Consider the following 18,569-nt stretch of genomic DNA (forward strand, 5'->3'; position numbering starts at 1 on the left):
ACTCGTACATATTAACAGCGCTAAATAGACTGGATCGTGTGATCACGGCTTACTGTTCGAAGCTGGTTTCGAACGGTGCAATAGCGCTCTCGCTTTAAACTTCGGGATCGGCCCACATATTTAGACTGCAATGTCTTCGGGATCTGCCTGCGCTCTTTTTTTTTTTAATTTTTGGATATGTGGATAGCTATAGACAGCCTGCAGTCATACATGCACGTTTCACGGTCAACAAAATTAGTGAATCCTGGTACGTAGTCATCGAACGAAAAATGACCCGGTGAGCTCAGCGCGAAAAATAATTAACCGGGGAAAAAAAAAGTTGGTGAAAGTAATCTACAAAAAGATATATATATTAAACAAATAATAACCGAAAAAAAACATCAACAACGTATTTTCGGGTGGGAATAAAAATACAAAAAAGTGCGCCGAATATTAGGAAAATAAAAATCGATAAAGCTGAATCCTAAATATATAAAGAATACATTCGTGACGTCATTTGTGGTACACTTTAAAGATGTTGACAACCTTAACGACGCTGGTTTGCACCATGTCTAACACTCTTGCCCTTAAGGATATAAAAATGTTATTGTGCACGACAGCCAGCTCAAACTATAGACCTACGATAAAAGAAGTCGCAGCTGTTGAAAACGGCGTATAATAATTCTCAGCACCATGCTGGAGCGCACCGAAATATATCTTACACGAGAGTTGCACAGTGATAACTACTGAGTTTATTTCATACGCCTTCATGTCGTCTGTCGCAGCTATGATCAGCATGCTTACTTGCGGCAAAAAGTCGCCCAAAAAGAAAACATAATTTCTTCCGAGGATTCGATCGATCTTATTCCTTGAAGATGAGTTTGTCAGCCATGCAACAAACGCACTTTTTATACACCCATAAGGATTTTAACTATTGAATAGTCTAGTGTGTATCGTGTGGCGCCTCCCCCCTCTCTCTCTTTCTTTGACTGAAAGAGGGCAGCAGCATCCGCCTGCTAACCACGGCCTCTGAGATTTCCGGATCAAATGAGCGACGAGATATGACTGAGTGTCCGGACCTTATTTCGCTGACTCAAGCGACTTCAACTGACGAAGAAACGAGCTACCTTTAATTTCAATGACAAGGTCATTTATTGTTGCAGAACAAATACGTGAGGGTGCGAGTAGACAGACGTGCACCCTTATTTACTTTTAAGGGTTTAAATTGCTTTACAGTGTATATCCTCCAGTAGGATTTCAACATCTAAAACGTAAATCGAGGGACTAAATGTGCACGTGTTTTGCGGACATCGGGTCTACGGTGGCGAAATAAACCGCGCATGCACATCAGCCTCACGGGACGGGACCGAATATTAACCACTCTAAAGCGCCTCTAAAAAGTTGCAATTCAAAACAAAGTAAAAAATTGGAGGACGCTTAAGCTTCGCCTTTAAGAGTAGAACGCGATAGCGTTATTGGGACCCGTTTGCATCGCATCGTTCGCATACGGCATGTAGGCTTCATTCACTGCAACACTGAACGTGGGAAAGCCAGCTTACAAAGACCACGCAGTGATCCCCTTAAACTCGGCTTCACTTTTAAACTGAAATGCATTGCTGGAAAGACGTTTTTCCAGGGGCAGTATAAGTGGTCTTATATTAAAATGTGAAGGCCCTGACACGTTTTTTTTATTATTTTATTAATTGTTTGCTATTGCCCCGACGCGCGCAGGTCTGGTAGAAATGTTTGAGTTTCCTCGTAGCAGAATTAGGTTTTCTTGTACATTCAAATTACAATCCGACGCCGATTGGTAAACAATCCGACGGCGAATCCGACGATGAATGGTAAAGTCGTACTTTACCTTTTTTCTGACGGATTTCACTGTGAGATATTCAATTTTTGTTCACCAAAACCTTGCACCACGGGGAGGGCCTGCGCGGTCGATGTGGTTGGATGATATTCTCCGCCACACGCGATCACACGCCGGTTGCCGACGTCGGATTTTCTGTGACACGGGGCCCTGAACGCTATCGCGTTCAAAGGCGCTCACGACACAGCGAAGCTGGCCGATTGGTAGAGTCTCTTGGTTGTAGCTAGGTTGAACTTGGCTATGTCGAGGTTTAAAAGTGGTTGTAGCAGGGCCTATAATCGTGTAGGTCATCTGTGCTAGTACTGGAAAGGCTGCGGTAGTACTGGAAAGGTGCGTCGCGCCATCACGCCACCGCCGCGCTATCGCCGCCGCCACAGCTGATATGACGTCATGTTCCCCCGCACCGTCGCGCTACCGCCGCGCACCTTTCCAGTACTACAATGCCTAGAATATTCCAGGCACTGTATACCAGCACCAGCGCAGCCTTTCCAGTACTAGCACAGATGACGTACACGAGTATAAGCCTGGCTACCAGGGGCGTAGCCAGAAATTTTTTTCGGGGGGGGGGCCGGGGGGGGTGCAAGCTTCTGCTTTCCTCTAGGTCACGTGATCGATAATAAATAGCGGTAGTGTAAGTAGACTCTATACATGTATATCACAGACATGGGACCGCCCCCCCCCCCCCCCCCCCCTCGCGTGTGCTTGTGAAGAAATTAAGTAAAAAGTAAAGTAAGCTCAGTAAATACAGTAAGTACGACAGGTACAGTGGGCGTTTCGAGCAACGGTCTCTCATCGCGCCACTGAATGGACCAGTGTTCGAAAACGCATCAACGACCCGTTCGATCGGAGAAGACATTATTCATTGTTAATTTCCGTTAAGCGTAGATGGCGTCGTCCTCGTCGGGGCGAAGTGCGTTTCACAAGTCAAGGACGGCTATGCGCGTGAAAATGCACGTGTGACCAGGCGCTATACCTACTCCCATAGCAATAGCTTGTTCGCTGCGTCTTTGCGCTAGAAAACTTAAATAGGCGCAAAAACGCGTAAGACGTTTTTCTTTTTTTCGAAGCTTTCGTCGCCCTGCTCCCTCATACGAGAGGGTTGCATTTCCTGCGGCAAGTGCATGGGCCGCTGTGTCTTCCGCTGTGTGCGAGCGTGCAGCCGTCATTTGCCTTTACGTCAACAGATTCGAAATTGTACAGAATATTTCACCGCTCAGCACAGATATGGCATGCGTACGCATTTTAAGTAGTGCGTGCAACTCATTTATGCTTCACTTACGCTGGTGCAAACAGGAAGCGGCCTTGTACCTCACAGAATGTCGACTGATTGGTGTACTAGTGATGCAGGAATGAACTCCGGTATTGTTCAGTGCATAGTACACATAACCAATTTCTCAGGACGCGTGAACTCCGACGAGAACTGTCAGCGCCTGCAACAAGAGTTTACTTACGCTGTACTGCGCACAGCAGTAATTCATGCTTGTCGGCTGTCTGTTTCGTGCATTCTATTGCGAGTCGGTGGAATTTCACTGCTGTCATCAACCCCTTCGTGTGTACATTGCTGGTTTGGGATTCCACAACAAAACAGCAACTACCAGCCTTCCGTAATTGCTGGTTTGGGATTCAACAACACAACAGTAATTACCAGCCTTCCGTAGGGGCGCAATCGCAAACAACAGACGTTTCTCGCGCAGACTAAGCCTAGGTTCACACTTGGAAAGCGGCAAGCGGACGGAAAGGCCAAAGCGGGCGGAAAGGCCGAAGCGGCCGGAAAATTTTTTCCGCGCCTGTCCAAGTTGTTCACATCTGTTTTGCTACCGCCGCGGCCGCCGCTGCCGTTTTCGTCCAGATCCATCTAGTCTGCGTACGTTTGTCGGCGTGGTGGCGCTCATTATTGCATTATTTCGAGCGGTATGTTCATTCTTTGACCCACGTACCGTCATCAAAAGTGATCATTTTACGCAACTTCGCGTGTCATCTGCGACCTTCGGTAATTTCCTCGTTGGCGTTCCGTAATTCTCCGCACACGGGCGCGGTAGCGCTGAGTCACAGGTTGGTGCCTAGGCGTGATAATATTTCTTTAATAGCTTTTATTTACAAGTTGTAATAACATTTCATCATTTCGTATTGTCGGCGCCTCCAGGACACCAAAGGGGCAACGGGAACACCACAGCTAAAACCCGGGCTGGCCCTTGTGTTGGGGCTCGCCAAAGCCTGCGCGTCCAATATCCTGCGCTAGCGCGGCCTAACCGGCACCTGAAGGGAAGCGGCGGAAATGTATACCGGAGATTTCGACCACCTGGGGTCTTTAACGTGCAACCTAAATATAAGTAAACGGGCGTCGAGCGTCTTCGCCATCTTCTAAAATGCGGCTGCCGCATTTGTTGCTTCATTTGTTGCGCATTTGTTGCTTCAGAATGCGGCCGCCACATTCTCGCCCAAAACTTCACAGAGTGTGAAAGCCTTGACAAACACCGTGACAGTTTTTTCCATATGCAGACATTATTCGCTGTAAATTACCAACCCAAACGGAAGCGCCCAGGAATTAAATTGTGATAGTAGCACCGGTTTCATGAATTATGTCAGCGCGAAGCGATGAAAACAAAGGGTGGGTAAGTAGGGGGGGGGGGGGGGTGCGGAAAAAATTTCGGGGGGGGGTTTGAACCCCCCCCCCCCCCCCTGGCTACGCCACTGCTGGCTACAACCAAGTTTAAAGCTCGACATAGCCAAGTTCAACCTATAGCTACAACCAAGAGACGCAATCAATCGGCCAGCTTCGCTGTGTCTTGAGCCTTGCGCGGTCTAGTGCAAGAATGGAAGAAGGAAAACTTTTGCTCCTCTCCTGGCTCAGCGCGCCGCGGAGAGAAGAGAGGCAGGGGTCGGGAAGGGAGGGAGCTGGCGAGGAGGAGACCGCGTGCGCATGCGCCGCGCCGCCCTCCTGGTTGCCATGGCTACGGCGCGGCAGTTTCTTGACATGAACCACACATTACGGCTGGCTTTAACAGCTTCACTGTTAGAGATCTGGTTGGTTGTACGGTTAATTACGGACAAGCCATTTACAACCAAAGGCTGATATGCATGCATACTTTGAAATTTTCTTTTACTGCCCAAACGCGTTGTAGTGTGTTCACTCACGCGTGCACGTTGCGACGGCTGTGTTCGCGTTGTACTGGACTCTATACTCTAAAGACAAAGGAGTGACTGCAACTCTTTTTTTCGGCAGTATATATTTGTCATGAAAGAGTACATGCAAACTATATAGTTGTACCCTAAGCAAGTATGTCCAAGAGTAGCGAATGTATACAGTCGAATGCCTTTAACACAATTCTTCGTTATACAGGTCACTTCGTTGTAAATATCGCGCATTGAACCGCTTGCTATAGCGCCGGCGAAGCAGGTCTAGCAAAAGAAAATACTCATTTAGCATGAATTCAAGATATAGTCAATGAATGGAGTCTCTAAAAACTCACTGCACGCTTCTGCCGACAACATATGTGCGACAGGAGTCGAATCCACCGAGAAGGAAAGTGATGGCCGGCGCTTTATGAAGCCTATGTACTCATGTATGTCATATCGTCAACTCCCAATCGGATAGGTTCAAACACCCCGGCCTATGCAGGAGCAGGTTTCGTCGATGTGCCTGAGCTTGTTGCAAAGTTCACCGGTGTTGGCTTCGACGGGCAGTTCTTATAGCTCGGTCTACTACGGTGTACTTAGCGCAGTCACCGAGTGGGAGCATAATAAGATTCTTGCGACTATAGTGTTGCTTTTATTTTGAGTCGGCTAATACCTATTGCCATTACAGTCGAACCCGAATACTGAATATATCGCACCCACATATAGCGAATAATTGTGTATAACGAACAGCAGTAAAATCCCATTGAAAATTTTTGTGTAAAATTTTTGTTATATATCGAATTACCATTATATCGAACTTTTTGTGATCCCCTTCAGATTCGATATATTAAGGTTCGACTGTATGTTGTTACGGTTCCCCTCGTCAACGTTTTCGGCTAGCTGTTCGGCCCGTTAGTTTTTTTTTTTTTTTTTGCTTGCTTGAGGGTTCAGGGTGGCGTAAATAGCATTGCGTGCCTTGAAGAAGACAAGTCCACTTGTCGAAACGTTGGCTCCTGCTCTCACCTTGTTCTCGTGTTACTCATCGTATTGCGTGCAGTAGTGTCACCGGTCCTTACGAGCGTTCGACGTTGTAAAGCAACAAAGCTGCCGCCGGGGAAGCCTAAATTCTTTCGTTGTACAGGCAAATTCGTTGTAGAGGCTTTCACAATGCATACAAAAGATCGAAATTTGGCCGGGACATACGAAATTCTTCGTTATACAGGTAATTTCGTTGTAGTGGTGTTCGTTGTAGAGAAGACGCGCGACAGAATCCTTCGTCCTGTTCACCATGGTGTTGTTCCTGACTCGATCAGTATGAATATGTATAACCAACTTCAAATTGTGGCCTTTCCTTTTTAGCACCGGAATTAAGGTCCACCCAATGTCAGGGGAGTAAAGTAAGTGATGATGCTTGGCCAAGGGACGAACAGCCGCAAAGGAGCGGCCAGGAACATTATTAGAGCAAGTTTATCGAGAATAAATGTAGCTTTGATAAGAACTGAGCGTGATTCCAGAGCAAAGTGACGTACAAAAGCTAATAACAAAGCTGAAAGATGCATATGCAAGTAGCTATGTCGCCACGGCGGCCGCATTTCGATGGGCGCGAAATGCGAAAACACCCGTGGACGTTAGGTGCACGTTAAATAACCCCAGGTGGTCTAAATTTCAAGAGTCCCCCACTACGGCGTGCCTCATATTCAGATCGTGGTTTCGGCACGTAAAATCCCATAATTTAATTTTTAAGTAGCTTTGTCGCGTTTCACTGGTCATTGCAACTTCTGCACAAAAAAAAAATTAAAATTGGAAAAAAAAATACGCCCAACGTGGGGCTCGAACCCACGACCCTGAGATTAAGAGTCTCATGCTCTACCGACTGAGCTAGCCGGGCGCTTCGTTACGTTGTGCAAAAAAGTGCTACTTCAAGTTTTTGCGCACTTTCTCGCTACGTTTTTTTCAGAAAAAATTTTTTTTGGTTACAGAAGTTCACCACAACCTTATTTAGTCAATAATTTAAAAATAAGTGCCCAGGTTTTTTATCACTTCTGACTTTGAAAACATTTTCACCGAAGCTCCAAGGCGCGAAGCCACTATCACGTGACGTTGTGTTATTGCAGTGCAGCTGACGCATCCAGCGCTCGACTGAAAGTAGTTTCTGTTGAAGTGATTTCGTCAAGCTACACTCACGTTTGATCATGGGAGCACTTATGAGCCTTTGTTCAGTCGGCTCAGTAAGTATACCTGCTTAAAACTTCAGTTGTTTGCGCGTATTATATTGACAGACGCTGGGCCATGTTAGGCATGCGCCCTCGACTATTGCGATGCGCTTGACAACTAGCTTGTCGCATACGGTTTCACCTGTACCCATTGTTTCTGCCCACATGCACATTTCGTTTGGCATTGAAGGTTCTGAATGCTTAATTAAGCAGGCATGCTCTCTTCCTACATTCAATTGCCATTGCAACAGTTTTCATAGGAAGTTGTGACGGCAAAGTTCTGACTGGTGTTGTATAAGTCTTAGGGGTCAACGTTGCCAGACTGCCTGCCAAATTTGACGGGGGAAAACACCGCCAACTATAGCGTCCGCATTCACGCCGTTTCCGAGGCGCACAGAGTTGCCAACTCCAGGTAGTACCGTAATTTTGCTCCATTACCCGTGCGCTTTGTGCGGGCCGAGTTCTCCGACGGCACGAAGTTCACTGAAACCGAGGCGCGTCGCATAACACTCGGACCGTTTTCTCGCGCGATGGGTGCTACGTGTTTGCGTAGAAGCTTTCGCTGAGCGAAACCGAGACGCGTCGCATAACACTCGGACCGTTTTCTCGCGCGATGGGTGCTACGTGTACGCGTAGAAGCTTTCGCTGAGCGAAACCGAGACGCGTCGCATAACACTCGGACTGTCTTCTCGCGCGATGGGTGCTACGTGTACGCGTAGAAGCTTTCGCTGAGCGAAACCGAGACGCGTCGCATAACACTCGGACCGTTTTCTCGCGCGATGGGTGCTACGTGTACGCGTAGAAGCTTTCGCTGAGCGAAACCGAGACGCGTCGCATAACACTCGGACCGTTTTCTCGCGCGATGGGTGCTACGTGTACGCGTAGAAGCTTTCGCTGAGCGAAACCGAGACGCGTCGCATAACACTCGGACCGTTTTCTCGCGCGATGGGTGCGCGTAGTAGCTTTCGCTGAGCGAAACCGAGACGCGTCGCATAACACTCGGACCGTTTTCTCACGCGATGGGTGCGCGTAGAAGCTTTCGCTGAGCGAAACCGAGACGCGTCGCATAACACCCGGAGTGTTATGCGACGCGTCTCGGTTTCGCTCAGCGAAAGCTTCTACGCGTGCACGTAGCACCCATCGCACGAGAAAACGGTCCGAGTGTTATGCGACGCGTCTCGGTTTCGCTCAGCGAAAGCTTCTACGCGTGCACGTAGCACCCATCGCACGAGAAAACGGTCCGAATGTTATGCGACGCGTCTCGGTTTCGCTCAGCGAAAGCTTCTACGCGTACACGTAGCACCCATCGCGCGAGAAAACGGTCCGAGTGTTATGCGACGCGTCTCGGTTTCGCTCAGCGAAAGCTTCTACGCGTACACGTAGCACCCATCGCACGAGAAAACGGTCCGAATGTTATGCGACGCGTCTCGGTTTCGCTCAGCGAAAGCTTCTACGCGTACACGTAGCACCCATCGCGCGAGAAAACGTTCCGAGTGTTATGCGACGCGTCTCGGTTTCGCTCAGCGAAAGCTTCTACGCGTACACGTAGCACCCATCGCGCGAGAAAACGGTCCGAGTATTATGCGACGCGTCTCGGTTTCGCTCAGCGAAAGCTTCTACGCGTACACGTAGCACCCATCGCGCGAGAAAACGGTCCGAGTGTTATGCGACGCGTCTCGGTTTCGCTCAGCGAAAGCTTCTACGCGTACACGTAGCACCCATCGCGCGAGAAAACGGTCCGAGTGTTATGCGACGCGTCTCGGTTTCGCTCAGCGAAAGCTTCTACGCGTGCACGTAGCACCCATCGCGCGAGAAAACGGTCCGAGTGTTATGCGACGCGTCTCGGTTTCGCTCAGCGAAAGCTTCTACGCGTACACGTAGCACCCATCGCGCGAGAAAACGGTCCGAGTATTATGCGACGCGTCTCGGTTTCGCTCAGCGAAAGCTTCTACGCGTACACGTAGCACCCATCGCGCGAGAAAACGGTCCGAGTGTTATGCGACGCGTCTCGGTTTCGCTCAGCGAAAGCTTCTACGTGCACCCATCGCGCGAGCAAACGGTCCGAGTGTTATGCGACGCGCCTCGGTTTCAGTGAACTTCGTGCCGTCGGAGAACTCGGCCCGCACAAAGCGCGCGGGTTATGGAGCAAAATTACGGTACTACCTGGAGTTGGCAACTCTGTGCGTCTCGGAAACGGCGTGAATGCGGACGCTATATTTGGCGGTGTTTTCCCCCGTCAAATTTGGCAGGCAGTCTGGCAACGTTGACCCTTAAGACTGGCAACAGACTTATACAACACCAGTCAGAACTTTGCCGTTGTGACAGCGTCTGGCGTGCAAAGTTTCGAAAAAAAAAAAGGGGGGGGGGGATTATCAATTAGCATGGTATTTATAATAGTCAAAGGGGCTCACGAATGGTAGGTTACGTTTCGAATTGCTTGGCATCACTCAGCTTCAGATAACAGTAATCAGGGCGATATAGATAACCATATCTACCAAGAAGTACTGTTCACCGTGACGCAGTTATGGATTGCTCCTTTCTTTTGAAATACCCTGTAATCGTTCGGGTTCATAAGCATGCATTTTACTAATTTTTTAAACGTGTTCGTCGATCCACTTTCCAAGCAAGACATTAGTTGTTTTTCTTTTTTTGGTGTCAGATGGATTCGTTCCATGGTAAATTTGTCAAGCGTTGTGTTACTGACGCTGCTTGCAGCCCTTTTGTAAAGCTTGTGAATTAATAGGAAAACCAGTGAACAGACGCCTACACGATCGCGGAAGTGGACGGTTCCACTTCTTACCTTGTGTACCAAAGTGTCTGCTCACTGGTCTCGTGTTCATTCACAAATACGTACTACCAACTCGCCCAACAAGCAACCTGTGGTAAACTTTTGTAAGGCATGTTCAAGTCAACAATGCCCCCTTGATGACTTGTTAGAGTTTCACATTGGCTCATGGGGTGCGTGCATCTAGGCTTTCTCTTTATGAAGAAAATGTTGCTTTGGTTAGGCAGTTCCTTACTGTATATCTAGCCAGCAAAGTTCCATTCCAAGATTGCTCAAAAGAACACTCACCAACAAATTTGTGAATACGGCAGTGCTTGGCAATGGTAAATTAGTGTAAGTTGATATGGTGATATGTCATTTCTAAACTGGTGGGAGGCTTGTTGCAATAAATGCCCAGTGGTTGTGATTTCACCAAAGTAGTTTTTGTGTAGAAGCTCCAGACTCTGAGCATGTGGAAAGTACCTTAGGCAGTATATAGCAGCTTGCCCACAGTGTTGATAATGATTGCATGCTGCTCTCTCTCATATTATAGAAATAATTTAGCAATACTTGACACAGTCACTTGCACCTGGTGTTCTATTAATTGAGACCAATTCACTAGTTTTTGCTAGTGAATCTGGGAAAGAGTACCAATGAAGGACAAATATACGTATAGCAACAATGCATGGCACTAACTTTCGGTTGTTTCCTTTAAGGAACGTGTACTTATGCCAAACACAATGCACATAGCAAAGAGGTGTAACATATCAAAAGTGACCCAAGTGACAAAGTAGGCTGGTTAATTATCACATAGTGAGAGGGAGGCAATGCTCATACACATATCTGCAAAACTTTGTATGTTTGCTGCTTCACTTATCTGCTGCATTAGTTGCTCTCTAGCTTTGCCCGTGGTAGTGCTCTCATTAAAGCATAGTGGTGCAAAGCACTTGATACAATGAAGAGCAGTGCAACCACTGGTGAACTTCCTTACATTGGAGGAAGCAGTGATTGCATTCTAGAAGTATGAGTATTGTACCCCTCCTGCAGTGCATTTGAATTCGCATACATGTGCGTCAGCTTTGACATGACTTCATGCATTTTTGCTATGCACGGTGTGCTCTGTATAAAGAAAGAAACCCAACATACGTCCCTTTGAATAAACGTTTGTAATTTTGAAATGTTTTTGTGTCCTCGGGACAATGTTGTCTGGGATGACCACATTTTTTAAATGTACAGCATTATTTGCCTCATTCTTGGCACGTTGCGGTAGGTAGGTAGGCAGGCTCCTGTCTCTCCTCTCTTTAAGTAAAATAAAGTGTGACCGGTGTGGAAATTGAACGTTTGCCATGGTACAGCAGCCGGGTGCTCTAACCATTAGGTAATGACCGCAAACATGCTTGTCTCGTTCCAAAGCCAGCCAGCTCTTTGAACCACTTGGCACATGCACCCCGTGTCACTTTGCCATCTTCTTTCCTTGTGACAGCTCGTGCTCTGAGGCGCCATGTTAGACTGCACTATCTCAGAGACCGACCCACATTGCCCAGTACTCTTCTCGTAGCAGCTTATGCTACATAGAAACTGCGACATTGTACAGACTTATGATCGCCCAAGTTAATCAAGTTTTACCCTTTCTTTGACGAAGTACAAATGCCACCGTCGTTTTAACTTGCACCACATGAAATAGCCACGTGTACATACAACTGTAATACGATTGTATAACACGTAGTGGCCGGTCACACCACAATCTATGTTTCTCGCTTATGCTCATCCACTATGTAGAACCCAACTATCGCCATGTCGTTGGCTTGCATCGAACAGCTGTCGTAGAAATCATGCCATTGCTGTCATATGACCATCTGCAACATAGTTGTCATCGTGCTGTCGTCACACGTACGCTCGCAACCAACATAGTTTCCCACAGTGTGTGGAATCTGCGCAAGAATGTTTTTTTGTTAATAACATTTACTCCTGCCTTGTTTGTTCGCTCTCTTCGAGAGTCAGTTCAATTAATAGAAATGAAAACGTGTGGCCAATAGATGGTGTGAAACAGTGGAATGGTCTCACAGTAACGGAGGCTGCGCTTCGTGCTATATTGGTAGTAAATACCATTGCACCTTCAGCATGAGCCTGTCATAAGAGTGTGAGAAAGTCCCATGCCATCTAATCGATAAAACTTTGTCCTCGTAGGCACATGCTGTTATTACTGTCCCACCTCTAAATTTTCATGTTCCGTATGAGTGAGGCTTTTATAACGGCCTGCAAGAAGGTTTGAATAAGTATTGTAGCTTGTCAAGTAGTATTGCGACATATAGCAACCAGACTGCGCTAGTTCATGGGTACAGAAGTCGTTGCTTGACAGAATGTGTGGTTACTTTGTTTCATCACCTGCTTCGCCTGTCCTTTCGTGGTGGGGGCTAATTTTATGTGCTCTCTGTCATTGTACAGCTGGCATGTTGCTGTGGCTCAGCAGCATGCAGCCTGTGCTGCTCGGCATGTCCAAGCTGCCGCAACTCCACATCTTCGCGCATCATGTACGCGCTGATGCTGCTGCTTACCACCATCGTGGCCTGCATCATGTTGAGCCCCCGCATCGAGGAACTACTGGAAAAGGTAAATTTCTTTTTTGTTTGTTTGTTTATTTTGCTGTTTGCCTGCAGCTTCCGTCATTTTTACAGTGAAAACTGTATAAAGAGTGCCGTGCAATGTTTAATGCAATTTTCATGTAATGGGCCTGCAAAAATAAAAAAAAAATGTCGCGGTAATTGTGATGTTCAACCCAGATTCCAACGGGTCGAGAGTCCAACGGGTCGGAATGCTAATTTATCAAGCACAGACTCGTGCTACTGATGCCATCCTAAAAACTAGGTTTTTGTGTTTCATGTAATGAAACAGGTGACTACACTTTTTGAAAACTAGTTCTTACGACCAAGTATTTGTTTGCAAACAGATAACCAATGCAGTTTCATAAACACATGTTGACATTACATTTTTAAACATTAAGGAAGGGGAAACACAAGACTGCACTTGTAAAAAGAAAATGCAAAGGAAGAGAAGGACCAAACACTCACGCTGCGCACTATTTCAATAGTGCCTCTCTGTTCACATCTCTGAAAGTGGAGGTGTCGGTTACCTCGTACCGCAAACAACTTGTGAGGTGCCACTGGTGCGGTGAATGAAGGCCATACACTGAGCATGTTGTCGAAAACGGCCACATTGGCCCTTCCAATTGCGTGCTTCTCTTGGAAACGCAGGGGAACCTGTTCTCCCCTCTTGTATCGTCGATTGTTAAAGGGACTTAGCTTCTGGCAGCACGGTCATAGTTTGTGTATTTGTATGAGTGGTGTCTAGTCTCCCGAGACCGCCACATCAGGTTTTGGGGATGTGAATAGTCTCCTTTCTCACTTTTAAAGGAACTTCGGCTCTATAGCATAACTACCAGGCCAACAAATATCCAGTAAAGAAATAAAACCCAGATAAAAATTTTCTGTCAGTGCTTCTTTAACTTGCGTGAGTATATTTCCCTTTAAGAGCAGCCATTGTCGTTCCTGGCAGGATGCTGGTTCTAGCCTTGGTTTTCATGGGGCTGGTATAAACATCAACTCTTGCATTGAAATGTGGCAAGCACAAGAATCCCACTTATTTGCCTGCTCCTCATTGCCTCAGCTTAGGCAGCTACGAGCAAGTGCCACAGAGGAGCCAACCGTGTAGTATTTGAATTTATGTCTGCTCCTATAAAGCAAATGTAAAAGAGATGTCAATTTAGAGATTGTTTCATACAACAGGATTTGCCTGAGGCCATACGAGTTACGATGAAATACAATATGCATTTTGGTTAGGACAGTACAAATCGTACTGTCTCTGTTGGCGTTCTGAACGAATAGTCCATCCCCTTGTGTTTTCTTACATGACACGTCGTATCAATACACATATCATAAAACACTTTGCTACCAAATTAGTAACGCTTGTTACTAAAAATGTCTCAAAACTGCCTAGATTGAGACAAATGTCCTTTGCCCACAGACTATCCGAAAGATCACCAGGTCTCAGGATAGGCCTCTTGGCCTAGGGATACCATGCCACTAAGGCACTCAGAGAAGCTGTTAACTTGTGGGGAAAAATTAGGGGGACACTTGGGCAAGGGCTTAATCTTGCTTAAGTGCATGACCCAGGTTCAGTAATTGTGCCACTGTGGGCATACACACTGCACCACTGAATTTCAATTTGCATGCCTATTGTGTATGGAACTTTGGGTTTTTTAGCTTGCTACCTGGCAGCCTGCAGGCACAATAGCATGAGGTTGCATACTGAATACCAGCTTTCTTGTACGATCAACTGTTGAAGGGAACGCCAAAGTAGCATTTTGGGACTGATCACAACTGAATTTTGACGCAAAGGCCTCGGCAATAATTTTTTGCCAGTTTGCCAATTTTCTACCTAATGCATTGCACCAACCACTTTTTTTTTTTTTTGAAATTGATGCGGTCAAGTTACGTTGGGGGGGGGTTAGGTTCAGTTAGAATGCTGATTAGGTTCCCTTTAAGAGGGAGCAATTCTGTACAGGGACTAGTGGGGCTAAGGGCATTTGTGTGCTTGTCAAGCTGTCTGGCTAAATTTTGCAAGCTAAATTTTGTTAAGTGTGCACTTAGCTTGTGCGGCATATTTATGAATGTGTACCACATTCTCCCTGACTGGCACCACTCTCTTCCGCACAGGTCCCCCGTCTCTGTGAGAGCACCGATGTCTGCAAGAGTGCAGTTGGGTACTTAGCAGTGTACAGGTTGCTGTTTGCATTGACACTCTTCTTCATTGCCTTCTCCATGATGATGATTGGTGTGAAGTCGTCCAAAGACCCCAGAAGTGGCATACAGAATGGGTATGGACGGGTCTTTGGTTTCTGTTTGTCTCTTCCTCGTCATTTTTATGTATGTGATAAATTACCGTCAACCCCTTGCTTTTCTTTTTTTTTTTTGTTAAGTGGTGATGCAGTGATTGGTGACATATGCCACGTCATGTCATCCTATGCTCCACACACTGGCGCTGTATGTGGCAGTGGTTCTGATTATGCGGTATATTCTTCAGGTTTCACATTAAAGGTTTGTCACCTTACCTTGAGTTTTGTCATGTCAGGAAGATAACTTTAAAGCGACCGATGTAAACATTTATGTAGCACGGTAACGTTTTGAGACCTGTGACACATCCATATGTTGGTCCTGGTGGAAGTGTTTGACGGTTCTCATTGTTTGTAAGCTGAAAGTTGGGCGTTCAAAGCACGAATAAGATTTTTTTTATTTGTTGGTATTCAGCTCAATTTTAATTTGAGACTGAAGTATTTGCATAGTCTTACCTCTTGCCCTCAGTGGCGCACCGACGGGGGGTGGGGATTCGGGGGTTGTAACCCCCCCTGAGGCCGAGTTAACCCACCCTTTTGTATAACCCCTTTTCTTTCCTTGCGTCGTTGAGTACTGCAACTAAGATGTAAGAGGCGTAATCGTCTGCGAGTACGCAAAAAGTGCATTTTTTGACAATTTCCCGTGAAGAAATTGAAATTAGTGCTGTTTAGATGGCATTGGCAAACTGTCATCCCCCCCTGGCAGAGATCCTGGGTGCGCTACTGCTTGCCCTACATTTTCCTAACCTGGTCCTGCATTCATGTATGTCAATTAGCTTTCCCAGTAGCATGAGCAATAATTTTTGCAATAAGTGCTCTCACTGTGCTGGTAAGAACTGAGTCAGGTTGTTCATGCTTGCTCTGTTGGCACTTGTAGTAATGACTGTGATTCAGGAGAACCTTATCTCTATTTAACAATTAGTTTGAATAATGTCTTAGAATACTTGCATTCTGGCAAGCACCATGTACATTACCAAGTAGATGTGTTAACCTTCTCAGGCGCCAATTAATTCTCTTGATTGAAAACTTACTTTCACCGCATTTCTTGCATCTTGAGAATCAATAAAAGCATAAGCTGCAGAATAGAATAAGAATTTTGAATTCTTTAGTGAGTTTTGCCATGTCTACAGAATTTGGACTCCATGTAAAAACTCACTACAGGAACATCAATTATGATAACATTAACTATTTCATGTCCAGCAGGCTTTAAAATCACTTATCTAGTAACTTGAAAATGATGCTTGGTGTAATACATTGTGAAAAACAATGCATGAGCTATGTCATGTGTAACAGGTGCACTTGTTATATATGACGACATACACCAAGCAAAAACACAACCGTCTATGTTCCTACTCGTTTTACTAAAACATATTGCACTTTTTTTATTCAAACGTGCAGCACTACTCTAATCAAAAGTGTTTCAAGATATGTGCAACACATTTTAAATATCACTACTTTCATCAATGTATTTGCTGTTGATCTTGGTGTACACAATTGTGTTCACAGCGCCTTAAAGGGTTAAATCAGTCTTGGCTTCTGACAGCAGTGGCTTAAAATATCTTTTGCATTCGTGCCTTTCTCTTGCAATATGCAAGTGGCTAAATTTTCTCCATGCTTCTCACATCTTTGCAGATTCTGGGCCATAAAGTATCTAGTGTTAATTGGTGCCATGGTAGGTGCGTTCTTCATACCAAATGGAGCATCATTTGGTCAAGGTACGTTATTTGCATACAGTACCATTCTTTGTTTCTAAAGAAAATTTTATTCTGGTCAGATAACCTATTAACCTGGCTTGCATTCCTATTGCTGCTCGCACACAGTGTGGCCTATGCTCAGTGTTGTTGTAAACGCCTTTACAAGGACATGGCAACTGTTTCTCACTTGCAGCTGTTATTGGACTGGTCCTCTGTGCTAGGGCGTTTCGAATAGGAAAAAAAAATTACTTTAATATTTAGCTTCTTGCATGCACAATGAACTTATGTAGCCCAGTTTCTTGGATAATCATCTCACAAAATTAGAAACTGCTTCTCACCAGTAGACGAAGCCCCTTTTGTATGGTGTAGTAATAGCTTATACTTCCAACATGGAATTTTCTATTGGTGACATTAGCATTACCAGACTGCTGCCATATCAATGCAGTTTTGTGTCGCCATGTTCACTTACGTCACCAGTAATAATGTAATAAACACTTCCTATTCAAAATAAAATGGATATGTTCAACACTGGTGCCATGCGTGCTGAACTGAACATTCAGTGACTGCCATCTCTTAATTAAGCTATCACATTCTTGGCCCATGCCATGTCTTGGCCACTGCCTGAGTGTCTCGTGCCAATGAAGGCACAAAACACTGGTCTCATTGAGATACTTTAGTTGGTTGACTGTTGTGGTATCTGTTATTCACCGTGCACATTTCGTTTTCATCATACCAATCTGGAAATGCTAGCCATGCCGCCAGGCAAGCCTCTCTCTCTAAAGAAGTGTAAAGTTCTCCTAACGAACAATACGTTTATAAGGCTGTATGCTGTTGAGATTACATTTTTTACGGCCCTAATTTGAATATGCTTTGCTAATTAATTAACCTTAATACAAAGCATACCCATTAACATAGGTTTGAATGTAGCCGGCTAAACATGAAGTAGACATGGCAGTGGGAGTAACTACAGTAAAACCTCGATAATTCGAACTCGGTTAATTCGAAATTTCGGTTAATTCGAAGAATTTTAGCGGTCCCGTCATTCTCAATGCGAATTCTACCGGATAATTTGAATGGCCCGCGCGGCTCTATTCGGATAATTCGAAGTTTCCGACTAGCAGCAACGTGCGGCGGTTAGGTTAGGGCGCTCCGTACAATCGCCAACCGATTTTCCGAGCTCGTGGGGACTGAAAAATAGTCCGGAAAACTCGTTCGGCCGAAAAAAAAAAAAGAAGTTATTAGTGCGGCTTAAAAAAAAAAAAACTCTAATAATGCCCTGCCTCATACTACGCTTCGAGGGGATCGACTTGCTTGGATTTGTGCAGCAATGACGTTGTCTCCGTGTACAGTCGACACGAACGTCACCGCGTTGGCGATCTCCGCCAACGGAGTTCGCCATGGAGATCCAAGAAACGAGCTTCGCACCGCTTAGCTCTTGCGAAGGTACAGGAGGTAGCGCCGATCACTGAGACATGGGTCTCCGAGACACCTGCTTAGTGTACGGCGTTTGCCACGTTCAAAATAGCAACCGAAACTTGAGAGAAAAAAAACTCACTGAATTAACACGCGTGGTGTCAGCGCGCACGAGCGAGCGCGGCCGCCGCAGCGAGCGAAAGTCCGTGCGGTCTATCGCTTCAACGGAAACTGAGCGGCGAGAGCACAGCGCATACAAAAGGTCAGAGCCGTCTGGAGATCGCTTTCAAGATACGGTGCGCGCGAGAAACCGCTCCGGCGCAAAGTACGCAGTTGTTCGAAGAGTAGAAGTCGCCCCCCCCCCCCTCTCCCATACCCCCACGGCCTTTCGCACGAGGGAGGAAGTTGTGTTTACGCTCCGCCCTGCGTTCGCTCTCCATGAAAGCGCGCGTCCCCCGCGTGCTGTCACTCGCACATACGGCGGGCGCGCAGCGATGATTTTATCGCCCTTAGACTTTGTATGGATCCTCAGGGCGACGACGCCGACGGCGAAAATCCACTTGAAGTGTCCATATAATTGCTGTCGCAATAAAAAAACATCCCACAATAAATGGTTACAACGATAGTGCTG

The 18,569-nt window shown here is 46.2% G+C and overlaps 1 protein-coding gene and 1 non-coding gene across 3 annotated transcripts in view; one reads left to right on the forward strand and one right to left on the reverse strand.

The window, feature by feature from the left end:
• Positions 1-6,781: 6,781 nt before the first annotated feature.
• Trnak-cuu (transfer RNA lysine (anticodon CUU)) lies at positions 6,782-6,854 on the reverse strand. The gene has a single exon. It is a non-coding gene; the product is annotated as a tRNA-Lys (tRNA).
• Positions 6,855-7,041: 187 nt separating this feature from the next.
• Positions 7,042-18,569, forward strand: part of LOC119450426 (probable serine incorporator) — a 35,777-nt gene continuing 24,249 nt past the window's right edge. For both annotated transcript variants that reach the window (XM_049665867.1, XM_049665868.1), the window contains exons 1-4: positions 7,042-7,194; positions 12,389-12,553; positions 14,656-14,816; positions 16,464-16,546. In XM_049665867.1, the coding sequence (XP_049521824.1) occupies positions 7,159-7,194; positions 12,389-12,553; positions 14,656-14,816; positions 16,464-16,546 (445 nt within the window). In that variant the 5' untranslated portion in view covers positions 7,042-7,158. The remainder of the gene's footprint in view (positions 7,195-12,388; positions 12,554-14,655; positions 14,817-16,463; positions 16,547-18,569) is intronic.

Source organism: Dermacentor silvarum, chromosome 4 (assembly GCF_013339745.2).
Source record: "Dermacentor silvarum isolate Dsil-2018 chromosome 4, BIME_Dsil_1.4, whole genome shotgun sequence".
Taxonomy (NCBI): Eukaryota; Metazoa; Arthropoda; class Arachnida; order Ixodida; family Ixodidae; genus Dermacentor; species Dermacentor silvarum.